At 61.4% G+C, this 13,183-nt stretch overlaps 1 protein-coding gene across 1 annotated transcript; it reads right to left on the bottom strand.

Moving 5' to 3' along the window:
* Positions 1–234: 234 nt before the first annotated feature.
* ADAMTS15 (ADAM metallopeptidase with thrombospondin type 1 motif 15) lies at positions 235–12,566 on the bottom strand. Its single transcript, XM_074561250.1, has 8 exons — positions 11,453–12,566; positions 7,097–7,229; positions 6,289–6,456; positions 5,546–5,829; positions 4,931–5,108; positions 4,630–4,811; positions 3,850–4,025; positions 235–3,399 (listed from the first exon to the last, which is right to left on the bottom strand). Exons 1-8 carry the CDS (start codon positions 12,371–12,373, stop codon positions 2,619–2,621), a joined length of 2,823 nt encoding a protein of 940 aa, XP_074417351.1. The 5' UTR covers positions 12,374–12,566; the 3' UTR covers positions 235–2,618.
* Between the last annotated feature and the right edge of the window lie 617 nt (positions 12,567–13,183).

The raw sequence follows: 13,183 nt of genomic DNA, 5'->3' as shown, positions 1-13,183 counted from the left end.
TTTGGGTGGTTTTGTTTGGGTTTTTTTTCCCCCCAATAACAAATCTTGTAGCAGAATCAAATCACAATAAACCGGTTAGGCTTTCCAAGTTGTTTTTTCCTTGAATTATTGAGGCTTGAAAGAGGCCGGGATCGCAATAAGACCAGAAATGCTCTGCAGCCACCAACTCAATGACATGGGCGCAAACGTTTCCCCACCACCACCACCACCCCGTGGGAGACCAGGCGTAACTTTAAATACGGTTTTATTTCAGGTTTGCTATTGACGCACAAACAGCAGAGATCGATGTTTAGTATACATGGTATACACAAAGCAGCCAGTACGATCGGCATCTCCGTCCTTTCCCTTGCACGCTCGGCAAAAGAACGGCAACACAAGAAATCCCTCCGGCCCCATCCTTTTCCCCCCCGGCCTTGCCGCCCGATGCGAAGGAGGGTGACGACTTCTCGGTGGCTTGGAAACCATCTCTTGGATGGCCAGACACGGAAGGGCAGCTCCTCGGAGCTCTGTCCCCAGAGGAAAGCGCGGCGGGCTCGGCTAACGCGGGAAAACCCTCCCGAAATGGATGAGAGGTTCGTGGGGATGGAGAGGCGGGAGGGATTTCCTAGAACGCGAAATCCCATCCCCTGCGGCGCGGAGCAACCGCAGCATCTGCTGCCGGCTCCCTCGAGCAGCGTGGAGACCCAAAACATTGCGGTGTTCACAAAGGCGTCACCCAAACCCGGGGAGGATGGATGGGTCCGCAAACGTTGTCACGAGGAGTTTGCGAAGCTGGTGGAAAGGTCGAGCGAGGAAACCCTTGTGCTACCACTGCCCGCTTTCTCGTCGTCTTTCTTGCTTTGCCCGCAGCTGGAGACCTTTTGGAGCAGGCTGAAGGGCACGAGGAGTTTCCACGCTGTACCCACGTGGGACCAAGCGAGCAAGGTAGGTTCCAAGCCTCTAGTTGCTGAGACAGTGTCTTCTTCTACCCATAATCTGTGTATCATCCCAAAAGTCCCTTCCAGCTCATCCCAGTGATGGCACAGCTCCACTCAGAGACCCCGGGTTGCTCACACGGTCACAGCTAATTGATTAAGAGGCACCTTCATCAGCAGAAAAGCGAAAAAAAGTGGAATGGTCCCTGATGGTTTGATCTGAGCAAGAGGCCTAAGGGATGGGTGGCTGGGAGGAGGGCGGTGTGTGAGGTAAGACAGCTCCGACCACCGTGGGCAGGATGCTACGTAACCCTCGGAGGTACCGAATAAAACCCTGGAGGGGGAAACCGCTTGTAGATGCTCTGCAGCAGCAAGAGGCTCAACCCCCAACTCTTTTTCCACGCGCCTGAACCCCGCCGAGCCCTTTTTACCCCCAAGGGAAAACCCAAAACCTGAATTTATCTTCCGCTCAAAAAGCGATGCTGGGGACGTCGCCCCGGCTCCGCTGGAGTTCAGCTCAGGATTTCTCAGGGGGGCTTAACGCAGAGGGGAAAATAACCCAACCTGGCCCAAAGTCTGGGGGGGCGGAGGGCAGTGGGATGTCTGGGCACGGCGTACTGGTCCCATTAAGCAGTGAGCACCATTTCCAGAGCGGAGTCAAGTACCAGCGACTGGCGGGGCTGCATCCGACCCCCCCTGCGGCACCGCTCCGTGGTACTACAGTACTTGTTGGTTTTTTTGGAATGCCAGCTCAGATCTCAGGTCCATAGTGATCCCCCTTAGCCCTGCAAAACTTCAGGCGGGTGGTTTCCAACCTGCCCTGGAGCGGGGCGTAAAGGAGCGTCCAGCTACTGGGATGCCGGCACAGCCCCGTCCTGAAGCACCATAGGATGGGAAATAACGCCCGCTGGGAATAACGGCATCGCCGCTACGCAAGGTTTATCCCTCGGGGAGAGAAGGAAGGAGGTTAAAAAAAAAAATAAAAAAAATACAGAGTTAAGCACCATAAAATCTACACTGGTCAGGTCATAAACATGAGGAGAAAACGAAGATAAAGCCACCACCTTCCAGCCTGGCCCGGGGATGCTGCTGGGGCTCTCCGGACACCCCAGGCTCCAAAGTCATCGCCAGCGAGCCCTGGAGGCATCAAGACCTCGTCGCACGGGTGGCCGGACACCGTGATTTGCCGTCATTGCATTGGTAAATCCTTCTGGTCCCTTTTAGCACGAGTGTCGGGGGAGCCCGGGGAGGGGGGAGGTAGGCTTGGCCCTGGGAAGACGGGGGAGGCTTCGACTGTGCAATTTTGGGGCATCTCCCTGCCTTTCCTCGGCTCCATCCCGGGCAGCGTTCCCCCTCCTTTCCATCCATCCACCCCCCCGACTCCCAGCCTCTGCCGGTGGGTTTCCGCGTCGTTCGGCGACTTCGAGGTAGATGTTCGTTCCCGCCCTGTCTCCGAGTGACCTGGTCGGTAAAATCCCTCTTTCCCGGGCACATGGGGTGTGCGTGCTCTGTCCCCACACCCAGGTCCCTTTTTTTCCCCCATTTTTTCTTTTTTTTTTTTTTTTTTTTCCCTTTTTTTCCCCTTCCCCCACTGTTTACTATGTGCTATGGACATCTCCCCCTCTTCCCAACCCCTGGCTGCTGCTCAGCCGCTTCCAACCAGAGGAACACCATGCCCTTCCTCGCGGACACTCCTTGACCTGCTCAGCATGGCCTCAAGGTGCAAAAATCCAGCTCCTGCGGCTTTCTCCGAAAATTGCAACTCTCCCGAGGCAGCAGGCGCCCGCTTGGGACCGAGCACTTCAGCGCCCGTCTCTTGAAACCCCGACCGCAGCTCTTGGAGCAGGGAGACCAAGGTCCAGCTTCCCATGCCGGGCAGGGCTCCCCGCAGAGCCGCACGTCGGCCGGTCGCTGTGCGGCGTCGCACTCGGCGGCCGGTTGGCCGTAGGAGTCGCGACAAGCCACCGAACGCTTCTGCAAGCCATCGCCGCAGGTGACGGAGCAAGCCTCCCAGCCGCCCGCCGCCCACTTGTAGGAGGGACGTTTGTAGCTCGGTCTCCCACCGTCCAAGCGGTTGGACAGGCTGAGGACGCTGTTGTTGAGGTCCGGGGGGGTCTTGCCCTCCTTCTTGTAGGAGGACTTGTCCTCCTTGCTCTCCTTGGGGAGGTAGAAGGAGTAGCGTACCCGAGGAGGGGTCATCTTCCCCACGGAGAGCACCTCCAAAGTCAGGGGTTCCTGGATGGGCTTGAAGGCTTGGAGGCTCTCGACGGCGGTGCCGGTGCCGCTGTACCGCAGGACGCTGCCCTTCACCATCAGGTCCCTCTCCACGGCCGAGACGATGAAGTGGCCGTTCAGCAGGTACTTGCCCTGCCCGTTCTTCAGCGCCAGGTAGTTGTCGTCGCTGATGAGCCCTTTGTAGCCCCGCTGCCTGATGTCGATGTTGGAGGCGCCCGCGGGGATGACCACCACGAAGTTGTAGCCATGCCTGGAAGAGAAGAGCAGGCAGGGCAGGCCATCAGGCAGGGGGACATCTTGCTGTGATGTGGCCTCAGCCCAAAGCTCTACAGCCCTGAGATCTTCCCACCCCTACGGTTGTCTCCTCCTTCCCTTGAAGATAATTTTGAATCTCCTCTCTACTCTGGGTTTCGTCTAGGTTGAGGTCACCCAGATATGAGAAGATGCTTCATCTCCTCTGGCTCAACAGTACGGATGTACCAGAGATAACTCCACCAGCAGAAGCCGATAGCACGTTAAATATGTCCTGCTTCTCCTTCAGAACTAGCCCAGGTCTCCATGCAGTGATGTACGCTAGCACTAGGAGAGTTTGCTTGGGATGGACTTAGCCATCTCCCACATCCACCATCTCCACCCCCTTCCTGCATCCACTCCAAAAAGCTGGGAGAAGGGGAAGTGCACGTGGTCACCTAGCACTTACATGGGTTTGGTGAACAAGCCCGAGACCTTCTTGCAGCTCTTGTTGTCCCCTCCACACACGCTGCATTTGTCGAACTTCTTCTTGGAGCCCAGCTTCCCGTCGCAGCCTGCTTTGATGCATTTACCCTGGACGCAGACCGAGGTGGAGTCTGGGGAGCAAGGGGTGCCGTCCACAACCTGCACGAGGGCGAGCAAAACAACCTGTTACATTTCCCTGTGCCACCCCACCAACCCCCCTGGAACGGTCACCCAACCCAGGGCTACCCAAATCCACCCAGCAGGCCCTGAGGAGACACCGTGCCACCCCGTGATCATGCTCTGCTTTGCACTTGGGATTTTTGGGGTCTCTGAGAAGAGACGGATGGGACTGCGTCCCTTTTCTGCTGCATCTACGTGATTTTCTGCCCTTCCTGTTGCATCGGTGCAAAGGGAATGGGCTGCATCAGGAAGACAAGCTAACATCACTCCTCTCAGTCCCCTGTCTGGCCGTCTGCACTGCATGCACATCGCTTCCCCGGCGCCGTAATTATCATCCTCTATTTCAGCACAATGAGCATATTCCAGAGGCACCATAACAAACCTGGAGGAAGAGCCTCCATGGACAAACTCCAGCCCTGAAATAAATAAGCGGACACGTACATGCTGATTCCTACCAGCCTGGCGGAGCCCTCTCCTCTACAGCTAACACCAGCTCCCCACCAGACAAGGAAAACGCATTCGTCTCCAGGCGCTCTGGAGTCATCCTACAGCCCAGACGCTGACCCTGGGGTCCCTCACCAACCTTGGGTGCCAGCACGTAGAAGTAGCCGGTGCCGTTAGCCCGGCAGATGAGCTTGCATTTATCCCGGGGCGAGACGCCGGAGTATTTGGGGACCCAGGAGACGGAGGCGGTGAGACGGTTGGTGCTGTGGCTGTAGCCATTGAAAGCCTCACACTGCTCCTCGCGGAAGCTCTTCCCCGGCACTGGAAGAAACGAGGATGTGCATGGGATTGGGGACCAGCCTGGACCTCCGGCGCTGGTTTTATGGGGTTGTTATAGGCCGTGCATGCAACCACGAGCGAGCTGGGCTCCAGCCCCTTACCTGCAGCGGGGCAGGGGTCCAGGTTGCAGGAGCGGTACTTGACGCGGACACCCTCGCAGTAGGAGCCCCCGTTGGCAGGCAGCGGGTGGGTGCACTCCCGCTTGGCCAGCTGCACCCCGCCGCCGCAGGTCCGCGAGCACTGCCCGTAGGGTGCCCACTTGGCCCAGCCGCCGTCCACCTGCGGGGATGCCGCGGCATGAGATGCTGCATCCCGAGCCGGGGCTCTCCAGACTTGGAGCCATCCTTTTCAAGCAAAACCTCTGCCGGCTGCCCCCAAAACCTGCCCAGGGCTGGACGGAGTGGAGCAGCAGCATCCCTCCTTGAGAAATAAGCAATGCCCAAGGGAACTCCATCTCTTGATGAGCCCCATGCTCAAAACCAAGCTCATGGGGCTTGGAGCAACCTCGTCTAGTGAGAGATGTCCCTGCCCAGGGTGCGGGGTTGGAACGAGATGATCTTTAAGGTCCCTTCCAACCCAAACCATCCTATCTACGTTTCTTTTCACATCGCTGTCCCCCCGCCGGGTCCCCAGCACCAGGAGGCGGGGGATTGCTCAGCAAAAACTGGGGGCGACCCCGCGGGATGTCTTCGGGGGCTGGCGGCGCAGGTACTCACCCTGTACTTACTGATGTTATGCCTCTCAACGCAGGCACCCTTCAAGCAGAAGCGACCCTCGCCGCAGCCGGTGCCGTCCGCCCAGGGGAAGTGCCGGGTCTGGCAGACGATCTGTCCCCGCGCTTTGCCCGTGCACCACAGCTTGGCGCAGTACTGCATGTACGGGCAGGGCTTGGAGCCCACCCCGAAGGCCAGCTCGCACTGCTGGTTCAGGCTGTAGCTCGTCCCCGGCAGGTCTTCGGGCAGCGGGATGGGTTTGGCGGGCTGGTCCAGCAAGCAGTCTCCTGCGGGAGCATGGATGGGGGGTCTACCAGGTCCTCAGGGGTTGTGTGGACCAGCGTGGGGAGGGAGAGCATCACTGTGGGGTGGTGAGGGATGGCTGCAGGGAATTTGGCCAAAGCTATCCCAGCCGGATGCTGCCATCGGGACTGGTGTTACCCCAAGGATGGCCTCAAGATCATCCCAGACCCAAGTGACTCCATCTCTTGGTGATGTTGGGTAGAGCAGTGCCGGCAGCCTCAGGGCAGACACCACTGCTGGGGACAGCCCAGCCCCAGGGAAGCTCATCTGGTGCAGAAACACCCCCAAACTCCCTATTTCCTTCTAATTTGGTTTGCAAAGAGGGGAGAAGAGCTGCTGCTCTCCAGCCCATCAGCCTCTCCTGGTAACCAGCCCCAGGGATGGATCCTGCTCATACAGGGCAGGAGCACAGGGAAGAGGGCGAGGGGGGCAGGAGGGCTCACCATGGCCGCTGTCGAGGAAGTCGGTGATGATGGCAGCACTACAGGCTGACCAGGGGTTGGCGCGGTCGATCTGGATGAGGGTGGGGGACATCATGTGGTTGGTCTTCAGCCGACCGAAGACCTCCTCGCAGGCCTTCACATTGTCGTGCGGCATGTTGAAGACGTGGCCTGGGGCAGGAGGGGGGGGAAAGGAAAGGAGGGGCAGCATGAATAACCCCACGTGGCAGGCAGATTGGGGTGCAGCTTCTTGCAATGGGGGAAACTGAGGCACAGAGCCGGGCAGACCCTTGCAAGGATTGCAATGGCTGTGGACAGCCCAGGAGGCACCCAGGGAGGGATGATGCTCACGTAGGTGCTGGGAGCTTGCAGGACCACACAAGCCACCCCACTGGCAGCATCCCCGGGGCATCGCGCTTCCCGGCGTGCTGTCCCATGCACGTGGAAAATATACGGGAAAGGAAGGAGAAGGGAAATTGCAAAGAGAAGGAGACTTCAGGGCTCGTCCTCCCCCTCCCTCCTGCTGAGGAACGCGAGTATCTCCGGAGGTAGGTGTGCCCTCTGCCTGTTATTTCAGGATTCCCGAATCCTGGAAACCCACTGGGGTAGCAACCACAATAGCAAAGCCCTTTGCTGTCTCAGCAGCTCCTTCCCACCCAGCTCGGGGCGGCGGGGGGGGTGTCATGGAGTTTCCCCATCACCAGATGCCGGGTATTGTCTGATCTTCCGGAGGATGAAACCAGGGTCATTTCGAACCTTGCCGGCTCCTGGCATCCCTCCCGAGAGAACGGGGAGAGCGGGGGAGCCTTACCCAGTTCGTGGGCGGTGGTGAAAGCCGACGGCAGCCCGTCGTCCTCGATGACGGAGCAGCTGCGCTTGGGGTCGCACATGGTGCCCACGTCCGCCATCCCCAGTGTGTCACAGGTGGTGGCACCGCACAGGTCCTGCGAGGCACGGAGGCAAGGGGTTAGTCCCGGGGCCGGCAACGGGCATCATCACGGTTCCCCATCCCCGGTACCCCATGGTGGGCTGATCCCAGGCTGCTGGGGGGAGCCAGCCCAAAGGGATGGGGACCACACCAGAAGGCAGGAAACCTCACCCTGACCCAGACCGGGCTGCAACAATGTGTTTGCATGGCACCGGGGACGCTTTTTGGTCATAGCATCCTCCCGGAGCCTTCAGCAACAGCTTTTCCCACCCCAAAAGGCTCCTCCAGCCAGGGTGGAGACAGTTTCGGCGTGTAGGAGTCAGCCTGGCTCCCGTTCTTCAAGGGCCGGCCCCAGGCGGGTGGATGGGAAGGCACCTGGCCTTGGTCTCACAGCTGACCCACTTCTCATCCTCATTTCTCAACACCTTCCTAGGAATAAGAAGCCCCTGGACCGGGTCCAGATATTCCCAAGGCTGAGGGAAATGGCCCTGTCCCTCCAAAGCACTTCACAGCCATCCCTCGAGGGGCAACCAAGCCCAGCCGATTGAAGGAGGAACCACCCCCAGCTCGAGGACGGCCGTACCCCACAGAGATGCCTTTCCCAGAGGATGGGAAAGGTCCCGCCGTAGGTGGATCTGCCCTTCTTTGGCATCCAGAGGCCCTCGTGCAAATAAAAAGTCCCCGTTTGAAGATGCAAAGCCACTGCAGCCTTATCCTTGGATGCCCCCTTCCCCTCCTGGGATCTCTCGGAGGCTTGTGAAAGGTTGGAGCATCATCCCCATCATCCCAGCTGGGCTGGGAGCTGCCGGAGAGGCCGTGCAGGGGGCAGGGAGCAGCTTTCCACATGAAAAGAAAACGTAAGGGACTCGCCGGGCGCTCCCATGCTATAAATAAGCGTGATTCATGCTCCGCGCTGGCCCGGCCAAAGCGCTTGGGTTGCTCGAAATCTTGCAGGAGCGGCTCTGCCAACATTTCCAGCGAGGTTTCCAAGCTGAAGGCATTCCCGCGCAGGCAGGTTCAGCCACGGGTAAATAACAGTCCCGACGACTCCAGCGAGCCCCGGCCAGAGCTGAGATGGCTTTAACAGGAGACCTGTGGCTACGAAGTCTGGAGGCACAGACGAGACCGTGCTCTCTGGAGAGGCGAGGGGGCGGAACGCCTGGGTCTGGGCCGGCTGGTGGAAAAGCCCATTGTACAAACCGGGTTTGGATCTCCGCTCTGCAACAGTTTTCCTTGTCGGCTGGGACCCTGTCGCATCCCTGATCCCGCCGCGCATGGATGGCATCAGGTGGCAACCCCGCATCCCCGGTGGCAGGGCCACTGAGGGCGAGCGTCGGGTGACTCCATGGGGCTGGCAAGCCCCAGCACAAGGTCTCCCCTGTCCCAAAATGCCACCAGGAGCGAGTGCCACCACCACGCTGAGCTAGCCCAGGGATGCAGCTTGCCCAGGCCCCCCTGCCCGTGCCCTCTCCGGTGGCAGCCCCAGCGCTGGGGGTCTGGGGGTGAAGATGGGGGGCCCACCCGGCGTCACGGGGGAGAGGCGGCCGCCTGCTGCTCTTTGAAGAGCCGCCGTTTCCTCGCTTGGCCCGGCGAGCTCTTGGCTCCCGGCCCAACACCTGCGCTGACACACTGACCCACTTCTCGCTCTGAACCTCGCCTGACGACCGCCGGGGGACACGAGCGAGCGGCTCCCAACGGGGGTTTTCCCTAACCCCCAGCACAGCCCCCCATGGACAGCCCCCTTTCCAAGGCTGGGCAGCATCTCTGGGCTCTAAAGGGGTCCTGATCCCCCCAAAACACCTTCTCCATCCTTGCCGGGGGTCCAGCCTGCTCAGGAGGGGAGGCAATGCAAACAGCGGTGCAAGGATGGAGCTACGGAGGAGAGGAGAGAGAAAGGCAAGAGGTTTAAGGTGGGAAAGCGGCATGCAAAGGGCCAGCTCTGCCTTTGCACGGCGTGCTCACCGTCACCGATATCCCCCACTGCCAGCCCAAATAGACATGCCGGTGGTCCTCACACCATGCCGAGGGGTTCAAGCATCCCGCTTGATGCACCATCAGGGCTCTCCTGCCAGCCTGCCCTTCACCTGCGGGCGCTTCTCCATCCCCTTGTGAACTTCTCCAGATGTTCTGCAGGTCACCTGGGGAGGATCCTCGCAGCTCGTGTGTTAATTCGCCTACTCAGAGGCCAGGTCATGCGTGCTCTAACAACCGTGGGGGCTTCTCATGTGTGCCCAAAGCAACCTCAAAAAGCCGAGTGCGGGTTTCCAAATTCCCCGGCAGCATCTGCTGCACGCTGGGCTGCAGCCAGACGTTCCTTGGTGTGACCTGCCTTCGGTTTTACAGCAGGCCAAAGATATTCAGCAGAACTTTGCTGGTGGGATGTCAAGGTTCAGGTCGGGGCGGGAAGCACGGCCGAGCCCTTTGCCATGGTGTGCGGTGCTATTTCCAAGAGGCAGGAATGTGGCTGAAGGCTGGACGCTCTGCAGGACCCTCCAACAAGCATCGTCTCAGGTGGGAATGTGAAGGTCCCACGGCTGTGGCTGATGGTGGATCCGCACCCACCGCCTGAGCAGGACCGAGCTCCCCAAAGGTAAATCCACAATCCAGCACGACCGACATCGGGAGGGAAAGAAGCTGAGCAGGAGAGGACGGCCCCATTCATCAGCGACTCGTTGACACGACTGGAAACTGCCTATCAACCGGGCTTGAGATGAAATTTAAGTCGGGGGCTTATGCAACAGCTTTTTGGCAGGGAGATAAGCTTCGGGGTGTCAGGGGACCACAGATGGATGCACTCAAGGAAGGCAGATGTCTCCTCGATCGTGTGCCTTTGCACCGAGCTCGCTTTGGGGATTTCAGGAATGGATGGTTTAGCAATGTGTAAAAAATGCAGCCCGGCCGTGATCCGCAGCCTTCGAATGGCTGCGACCGAATCTGTCCCGCGTGCGGCTCCGGTGAACTCACCGGGTTTCCACCAGAGACGGAGCAGGCTCAGTCCCCACAGGGGTGTCAGGACCTGCTCCAGCAGCCTGGGGTTCAACCCTGCCTCTGCTCCGGCAGGATTTACAGACGGACAGAGGACACGGGGGGACAGGGAGAAAGGGTGGGACAAGGTGTCACCCGTCCTGCACAGCTTCGTTCCCGCTCCGAGCCATCCTCAGCCCGCATTGACCCCAGGTGAAGGGCGGCTGAGCCGGGCTGGACGCCGTGTCCTTCCCACCCACCAGTGCTTGACCTGGAAAGACGCTTTGGGAATGGTGTCCCTGCTGTTGAGGGGAGTTCCCCAACCCGTCCCTAACCCAAAGACATCTGGCCAGGGATGGGGGAAGGAGGTAAAACATGACAATCCCCTTCAAGCTGGGCTCGTCCTTCTCCCCTCCCACTAGTGTAGTTCCAAAAATTTGGGGGTGAAAGCACACTAAGACAGGACCGCAGGGAAGAGGAGGAGCATTTGGAGCAGCATCACTGCTTCGGTGTGCCCCAGTTTATCGGGGTGGAGGAATGGAGAGCTCATCCTGGCGCAGCAATGACCCCACGCAGCCAAAGGCGAGCAGAAGGCAGCCCCTCTCCCACCCCAGGGAGGCAGCCAGCTCACGGCAGCGGTGGGGGAGGCTCTGGCCTCCCCCCGCCAAGATCTGCGAGTGCTGGCTGTATCTCTCCTGCTTTTCTTCCAGCCCTGAACCGGCTCCACGCAGAGCAGCGGTCCAGGTTCTCAGGAGGACCATGAGTCAGAGGAAGCGGGGAGAGGTGGTGTTTTTTTCTTGGCAGGTGGCACCGTGAGCTGTTCCCAGCCGGGGAGGGGGAAGCGGGGCCGCACTCCTCCTCTTCTGGGCTCGAATCCCCGCATTTTGGGGTGGCGGCCGCTGTGCACCGGAGCTGCCAGGCACTGGCTGCGGAGGCTCCTGCCAGCGGGCAGGGGATGGAGCGGCAGGTCTCTGCCCATGGGGACAACCCGCCTTTGCACACCTCCTGGCCTCGCTCACCCCCTGGCAAGGCTTTCTCCGGGCTACTGGCCAAAACCTGCCCAGAGGACAGCAAGGGCTGGCTCAAGCGGGCTTGCTCCACACCTCTGCTCCCCCTGCCCCGGCATCTGAGGGTGGAGAGTCCCTTGGGAAAAGGGGATTGGGCACAAGTGCCACCTCCTCCAGGTGGGGCGCAGGTGGCAGGAAGCCTTAGCACAGCGCAGGGCTCCTGGAAATTGGGGACAGCCCCTCCGGGTCATCCTCCCCCTGCACCCACCTGCTTGGTGAAGAGGATGGCGGTGTCCCAGTACTCGGGGTGCTTGTCGCTGACCTTGTTCCACTTCTTCTGCCAGGCGCAGAAGTTGCGGAGGGTGAGGGCGGCGTTGCCGGTGACTTTGGGCCCCTTGTCGTCCTGCCCGATGAGGAGGAACTTGACGACGGAGATCTGGATGGGGTTGCGGATGCTGGGGTGCTTGTAGAGGCGGGCGGCCGTGGCCATCAGGGTGAGCAGGTAGTGCTGGAGGTCATCCCCGTGGAACTTCACCATCGACTCGTCGGCCACCACCAGGGTCTCCACGTAACGGGGGACCGAGGCGAAGCGCTTGGCCCGACTCCCTTTCCCCCCTCCACGCCCCCGATACTTGTCCAGCGCCTGCAGCACCCCGGGGGTGAGCCCGGAGCCCACGGCGCAGCGGGATGCTCCGGCCCCGAGGGGGCGGCCGGGGCTGCGGCGCTGGAGGCGGTGGGCTCCGCCCGCCGCCCCCCCCGCCAGCGGGCTGATGATATACTCGGCTCCACGGTAGCCGAAAGCCCCCCGGAGCCCCCCGCAAAGGCTGAGGGCGGCGAAAGATTCCCGGTCGCCGTTGACATCCCCCGAATAAAAGCAGTGGCGGAGGCCGGGGAGGGGGCGGGCGGCCCCGGGCGCGCCCCCCAGGTGATGGGCGGCGAAGGCGGGCGCGATGAAGTGGGCGTCGGGGGTGAGATGGAGGTAGAAATCCTCCCCGAAAGCCGAGAGCTGGAAAACCACGGCTTGCCCTCCCCGGGGGGGTTCGGCGGGACCCCGCCTGAAGTAAGGCCGCCCGTTGATGTCGGGGTCCAGGCGGAGGGGGGTGACCAGCTCGGTGTCCGCCGGGGGCCCCCCCGAGGGCAGGCTCAGCCCCGGGGCGCCCAGCAGCAGCAGCGGCAGCAGCGGCAGCATCCTCCCGGCGGGCTCACGCCGGCGACATCGGGGGCTTGGGGAGGGGGGGGGCGAGGGGGGGGGGGGACACAAAGCAAGACCCGGCCCCCCCCTTCCTCCCTCCCTCCTTTCTTCCTCCTCCTCCTCCTCTTCCCAGAACTCGGCGGAGGCTGGAGGGGAGCGCAGCGGCCGTGCGAGCCGCCCTGCCCCGCCGCTACCTGCCTTGTGGGGGCCCATCGGGTTTATATACGGCGGGACCGGGTCGGGGAGGTGTCGGGGGGGGTCGGGAGGGGGGGGAACGGGGCGAGGCTTGGCCCCGCCGCAGCCACTCCGGTGCGGGGGGCCGGGAGCGGAGCGGGGCCGGCGGAGGAGCGGGGCCGGGAGAGCCGCGCTCCGCCCGGGGCTGCCGCCGCCGCCTCCCCGGGGCGGTGCTGGAGGGGGCGGGATGGGAGCGTGGGAGGAGGGGGGGGACACCCTCTTTACATGTGTTCTCGCAGCGGAGAGGGGGACCCTGCAGCCCCCCCCGAAGGGCCCTGCACCCCCTCCCCCAGGGATGCTGCGGTCTGCCGGGCTCCCTCCCGGTCCTGCTCTAAGCCATGAAGCTCCGGGGGGGTTAAATCCACAAAAATGGGGGTGCTGGGAGGTGGGGGGGGGGTGGGTGTCTGGTTGGGGCAGGGGTGCGCAGTGAAGATGAAAAGTCCTCTGTTCCACGCTGGTGTTTGGGACACTTCAGCAGAGTGGGGGACCTGCTATTTGGCAGCTATTCGGCTCTCAGGCTTCTTCAGGAAGGTGTTAACCTGTTTTTCACAGCCCAGGTGAGTCTAGCACCGA

The sequence above is a fragment of the Larus michahellis genome, chromosome 17 (genome assembly GCF_964199755.1).
Source record: "Larus michahellis chromosome 17, bLarMic1.1, whole genome shotgun sequence".
Lineage (NCBI taxonomy): Eukaryota > Metazoa > Chordata > Aves > Charadriiformes > Laridae > Larus > Larus michahellis.
The sequence above is the reverse complement of the archived record's forward strand: the minus strand, read 5'-3'. Positions and strand labels throughout refer to the sequence as shown.